Source organism: Gekko japonicus, unplaced genomic scaffold (assembly GCF_001447785.1).
Source record: "Gekko japonicus isolate JY-2015 unplaced genomic scaffold, Gekko_japonicus_V1.1 scaffold435, whole genome shotgun sequence".
NCBI classification, from domain to species: domain Eukaryota; kingdom Metazoa; phylum Chordata; class Lepidosauria; order Squamata; family Gekkonidae; genus Gekko; species Gekko japonicus.
This window is the reverse complement of record NW_015161417.1, coordinates 334,728-341,149: the sequence shown is the minus strand read 5'-3', so window position 1 is coordinate 341,149 and position 6,422 is coordinate 334,728. Positions and strand designations below refer to the sequence as shown.

Genomic DNA, 6,422 nt, shown 5'->3' with positions numbered 1-6,422 from the left:
CAAGGGAAGCTCCAGATCACCCCCGACCCCCCCCCCCCGGTCCAAAACAGTCCAGTGGCACCTTTAAGACCCAAGTTTTATTCAGGTGCAAGCTCTCCCTCCTCTGTGAGGACAGATCTGCACGTTTCCCCCCCCCCCAATAGCTAGCAATCCAAAACAGTCCAGTGGGGCCTGAGCGGTGGGTGTTGCCTTCTGACACACTTCCGGTGGTGTCAGGGGGTGTGGCATATGCAAATAAGTTATGCTAATGAGTTATGCTAATGAGCTCCTGCACCTCTTTTTCTAGGAAATTACCCCTGATTATACCACACTTAAGTCTCTCCCATAACCCCACCTTCCTCAGGCTCCACCCTCCCTCTCTCCAGGAATTTCCCAACCCAGAACTGGCAATTCTAGTTCTCCTAGAGGAAATAGCTGCTTTGGAGAGTGGCCTCAATGGCATTGTACCCTGCTGAGGTCCCTCCCCAAACCCCACCCTACTGTTATACGCACAGTTTATGAAACACTTCGTACTCTGCCACTGACTAACAGGTTTAACTTGATAGGTGCACTTAGCACTTCCATGGTGCATATGTTAAGTGCCATTTATGATTCTAACATCCTGAATGCTTTCAGGTATTAACTTTGGTTCATTTGTGACTGTTGTTTGGATGCATGCTGGGAAGGGAAAGCGCGTCACTACCAAGGCTCCAGCCCCCACCCCCAAGTCTCCAAATATTTCACCACTGAGGGCTGGCAACCCACTTCCTCAACCCAAGCTAAACAACCAGACGTTATGAAAGGAAACTGAGATCATGCAACTATTTGGAAATGGGGGGGGCCTCTCTTTTCACCCCTGCTTAGGCTCCATCCCCAAAATCTCCAGGCATTTTCAGACCTGGAGCTGACAACCGTATTAATCACAAATGTCTCCCCGTGTTATTGGAGACACACAAGGCAAATACTCCCAACGTTCAGTTATTTCCCAGAGGCATTGCATCGTAACAAAATATAAATAGGCCTCGTGGGGGAAAGTTGGCATCAAAAAATGTTTCCTGATCTGAGCTGGTTGAAGACTACACCAAAAACTCTCTCTTGCGTACGTCACCCTTACATTTTATTGTATTTTATTCCCCTTTTCATCCTTTATCAGGTCCGTTTCCAAACATCTGTTCACTTGAAACAAACGGTATGTAACCAAAATCTTACAACTGCAAACAAGATCTACGGTAGGCTCTCCAAAAAAATTCAAAAACTCATTTAGCTGAGGATAAGCTTTCTGGACAATTATGCAGTTCAGAGTACTAATTCCAGGACTGGACAGATGGCGTTTTGTTTGGAAGTCATTATGATTCAACCATTTCTCTCCCCCCCACAACCCGTTCTAATTAGGCTTGCAAGCGTAATGATTTCTACTATGAGGCAAATCTTTTTTGCGCCTGAATCTTCAGGCAAATGCTTCCTGCGGTTCTTCCCTTACACATTTCCTCAGCATTCCCGGTGGGTTGCAGCTGTTCCTATTTTAACACTTGGGAAACCAAAGCTGTGAGAGAGCACATGTGATGCTGCATTATCCTGTGTGGTGGAACAGTCCTGCTCTGGCCTGCAGGGACTGTTCCACTCTGCCCTCCAAGGTTTTCCCAACACCTGGAGAGTCGTTTCTCTCACTCTCTCCGATAATCCACCACCACCACCTGACCTTTGTAGGAATTGCCCACTGGGAGGGTCAGGACTCCCAGCTTCCCTTCCACATTCTGAGGCCTTGCTTCTGTGTCTCCCGCTGCCCGCTGCCTGGTCACCACAGGGGCAATTTACTGCCTTGTGCGCCCTTGGAGGAATAGCCGTTTGCCAACTGACTGCCTTTTGCTAACTGACTGCATGTCCAAGACAGTGGATGTTTATGTGGTACAGAGAGCCACTACCAGGATCAAAAGTTATAAAGTATTTATTAAAAAGAATATGTTCACAAGCATACCCTTAGCACAGCACCAGAGTGAGCAAGGGATTCAAAAGAGAAGGGTAAAACACAATTCCTCTGTCCCTCCCTCTGCACATGCCCTAGCTGTTGTTAAATATAGGACTGACTCCTTAGCTTATAATGTTATAGATCTCTACAGAGTCACCTTTACCTTGCAGCTTCCTTCTGCTGCCCAGGCCAGCACATGGCAACGGCTGCCTTCTCCAGACTTCAGTTAACAGTTCTGTCAGCTCTGATGGACTCAGCCCCGAAGAGGACCTCCTCCTTGCACCCAGGAGTTTTATCACCTCTCTTTTCCATACCCACTGACCAGGTCAGGCTGGGTCAAAGAATTTTTTCCTGAAGTCTCCAGAAGCTTCTTCCTGAAGTCCTTCTAGTACTTAATAACTCCAGATCTCTGCATTGAGCAGGGGGTTGGACTAGATGGACTGTATGGCCCCTTCCAACTCTGTGATTCTATGCTTCTGTGTTCCCTGCTGAGGGGAAGGGGGACTGGACCATCATATTGTCTCTAGCTAGGCCTTTTAGCATTTCTTAAAAGGTAGCTAAGGTGAGGCTGGAAGGCCATTGAATTGACTTCCCCCTTCCTGCCCAGAGAGAAAAACTTTAAAAACCTCCTGGTAAAGGTTTGACTCAGGTCAGACCTCCACCCCCAAAATGCATTTTCTTCACATCCTGAGTCAAGTCATCGGTCCTTCTAGCCCAGGATTTATAATCTAATTGGGAGCCATTCTTACAATGGGACCTTTCCAAGCTGTGCTATATGGGATCCTTCCCAATGGATATGCCTTGAGTCAGAAACAATAAAAATTAGAAACATAGAGCTGGAAGGGTCCCCAAGGGTCATCTAGTCCAACCCCCTGCACAATGCAGGAAATTCACAGCAATCCCCCCCACTCCCCCAGTGACCCCTGCTCTACGCCCAGAGGAAAGCGCACACTCACACACAAACACACACACACGGCACGCCAGCCTCCAACTGGGATCTGGGGATCCTCCAGAATTACAGCTCATCTCCAGACTCCAGAGCTCTTTGCTTGGAGGAAATGGATGCTTTGGAAGGTGGACTCTATGGCATTGTACCCCACTGAGGTCCCCGTCCTCCCCAGGCTCCATCTCCAAATCTCCAGGAGTTTCCCAAACTGCATCTGGCAACTCTATGCCCTGAACCCCCACCAGAGGCCAGGGGGGACCTGACAACTCAAACACACATGCATGCACACGCACACACACACCCTCTGTACATGATGCTCCAGCAGTTGGCCAAAGTTGTGGGTCACCCCTATGGGGGAAAAAGCTTCTAGATCATGAAGGCAGTCTGGTACAGATGGTGAGCAGAGGCATTCGGCAGGCTAAGAGCATGCTGACGTCCCCCTGGCCATCGATCATGGCGAGCAGCCCGGCTCAGCAAACCTTTTCCACTGGCCTTGAGGCCGGAAGTGGCTTTCAGTTGTTTCTGACACGGAGAACATTCTGTTCTGGCGAGACGGATCTTTCTCCCTCTCCCCTGCCACTGGAGCGGATCAATGGCTTTATTTCATGCTACTTCGCCCGCTCCCTTCATCAACACCAACGGGCAGGCTTTTAAGGGGAGTTCAGATTGCTCCCATTAATTCCGGTACCTGCTTGGTTCTTAAACAACAGTCACTTTCCAGCTGCTTTTGGATAATTGGGCTGGCTCCTTGCCAAACGGCTGGATTCCTGTCCAGAAGAAATCCACAAGAGACCGGCCTTTCGACTACAAGGCCCCTGAAGCCAAAGTACACGGACACAGCGGAGAAGGCCGTGAATTCATAGCTCTTTAAAGCAAGGCAGAATGTTGCCAGTCGGCATTTTGGCAGGAAGGGGGGAGCAGGGGAGGGTGCAACCAGAGCCACCCCCATTTCCAAATAATTGCATGATCTCAGCTTCCTTTAATAAGGTCTGCTTAAAAACATAAGAGCATAAGAGAAGCCATGTTGGATCTGGTCAATGGCCCATCCGGTCCAACACTCTGTGTCACACAGGAGCCAAAAAGACCAGGTGCCATCAGGAGGTCCACCAGCAGGGCCAGAACTCCTGAAGCCCTCCCACTGTTGCCCCCAAAGCACCAAGAACGCAGAGCATCACTGCCCCAGACATAGTGTTGCATCTATATGTTGTGGCTAATGGCCACTGATGGACCTCTGCTGTTTAATTTGGGTTGAGGAATCGTCCATGGGAGTGCCTATTTGTATTTTTTTGTCCCCTAGCTGGATCAGGGTCTAGGGTTGCCAACTCTGGGTTGGGAAATACCTGGAGATTGGGGGGTGGAACCTGGTAGGGTTGCCAAACTCCAGGTGGTGGCTGGAGAGCTCCTGGGATTACAAATGATCTCCAGGTGACAGAGATTGGTTCACCTGGAGAAAATGGCTGCTTTGGATGGTGGACCCTATGGCATTCTACCCCACTGAAGTCCCTCCCCTCCCCAAACCCCTCTGTCCTCAGGCTCCACCCCCACAGAATCTAGAGGTATTTCCCAACCCAGAGCTGGCAGTGGCAACCCAAGAGCCTGGAGAGGGCAGGGTTTGAGGAGGGGAGGGGCCTCAGCATGGTAGAATGTCATAGAGTCTTCCCTTCAAAGCAGCCATTTTGTCCAGGGGAACTGAGCTCTGCCGTCTGGAGATCAGCTGTAAAAGTGGAAGATCTCCAGGCTCCATCTGGAGATTGGCAACCCTAACCAGGGTGCAAATGTACATTCTTTTTTAAAAAGCTTTAAAAAAAGAAACCCCACGTTCAATTTGTAACCCACCCTCTCCCAAGAGAAAATCATCACGCAGCGAAACGAGTGAAAAGAGATGGTACCGCATTATTATTAGTATTAGTATTGTTGTTGTTGTTGGGAAATGGTGTGTATGGACTATTGCTTGAAGATTGTCTTGTAAATCCATTTCTGAAAGTTGGCTACAGCTGTGTAGACCCCCGGATACCTGGGACTGGCACAGCTGTGTCCCCAGGAAACGATGCCAAATACGCGTCCATCACAGACCAGTGGCCCACCAGAGTCTCCCTGGGAAGAGGGGTGGAGAAGAAAGGAAAAGAGAAAAGCAAAGATCGATTCTTGGGTTACATCAGTACATTTCTATTTCGTTTTCTCTTCGCCTAGAATTTTGGCTAGTGCAATTATTAATTAATCTTGCTGTCAATTCGCAGCTGACTTATGGAGACTTTGTAGGGTTTTCAAGGCAAGAGACATTCAGAGGTGGTTTGCCATTGCCTGGCTGCATGTCAAGACCCTGGTATTCCTTGGAGGTCTCCCATCTAAGTACTAACCAGGGTCCACCCTGCTTAGCTTTTGAGATCTGCCTAGCATGGGCTATCCAGATTAGGGCAACCAGTGTCAGTAGACTCTTCTAAAACCTCTCTCCCTTTCCCATTTTAAAATTAAAAGATGTGTTAAAGCAAGCAGCCACTATTTACTTTTAGACAGTCCCTGCGTTCTGGCTTCCATCTGGCAAACCACTGTCTCTGTTTTTGCGAATTAAATCTTTTTCTTGTGCGATCGGCAAGTTTTACCGCCCTTCAGAGTTTAGCTCCCTACTTCCATGGGTTTGCCACCTGTCTGGAGGGGGGGACACCCATTGTCCCTATATACAGTCTCACCAAAGAGCATTTGCTATTCTTTCAAATTAAGCAAACAGTTAAAATAAGCAACAACAGGTTCTTAGCGAGGTTTTGCTGTCGCCAAACCCCTAAGATTACAGGCATCTTTCCTGCTGTTCCCCTGACATTGAGAGGATCTACCTGGTTTCTTGCCCCCGTAGGTCATAGGGTTGCCACCTCCAGGTTAGAAAAGACCTACAAATTTTTTTTGGGGGGGAGGGTGCAGCCTAAGGGAGAGGACCTCCTGATGGCACCTGGTATTTTTGGCCACTGTGTGACAGAGTGTTGGACTGGATGGGCCATTGGCCTGATCCAACATGGGTTTCTCTTATGTTCTTATGAGTTTGGGGAAGGGTGGGACTTCATAGAGTCTGCCTTCCAAAGCAGCCATTTTCTTCAGGTGAACTGATCTCTGTCACTTGGCGATCCATTGTAATCCTAGAAGCTCCCCAGCCACCACCTGGAGGTTGTCAACCCCATCCTGGAGAAACCTGGGCCAAATCAAGTTTCATGGCCTACACTTTGAAAATTGTCTTTTATTACAAACAACTGAATGCGAACAAACATAACATGTACCCCTTACGGTTCCATTCTGTCCTGGGGAGGGCGGCTCCCCATACTTTTATGTGTTCCCTCCTTTAAAAGCTGGTTTTGCACACGTTTCAAGGTGTGTTATTTCTGCCTTTATATTAAAACACTCTCAGGCTTTGAACAAACTTTTAACTTTATGGGTAACAACAGGGGTATTTTGGGGCAGGAACGCACAGGAACGGAGTTCCGACTGGCTTCCAAGTTGGCCACACCCAGCCGGAACTCATTAGCATAATAGGCCACACCCAACAGC

The 6,422-nt window shown here is 48.7% G+C and overlaps 1 protein-coding gene across 1 annotated transcript in view; it reads right to left on the bottom strand.

Annotated features, from left to right (window-relative positions):
• Window positions 1–4,785: 4,785 nt before the first annotated feature.
• LOC107124480 (trypsin-3-like) overlaps window positions 4,786–6,422 on the bottom strand; it is a 31,943-nt gene continuing 30,306 nt past the window's right edge. The window contains exon 6 of the mRNA XM_015427961.1: window positions 4,786–4,985. Within this exon, the coding sequence (XP_015283447.1) occupies window positions 4,836–4,985 (150 nt within the window). The 3' untranslated portion in view covers window positions 4,786–4,835. The remainder of the gene's footprint in view (window positions 4,986–6,422) is intronic.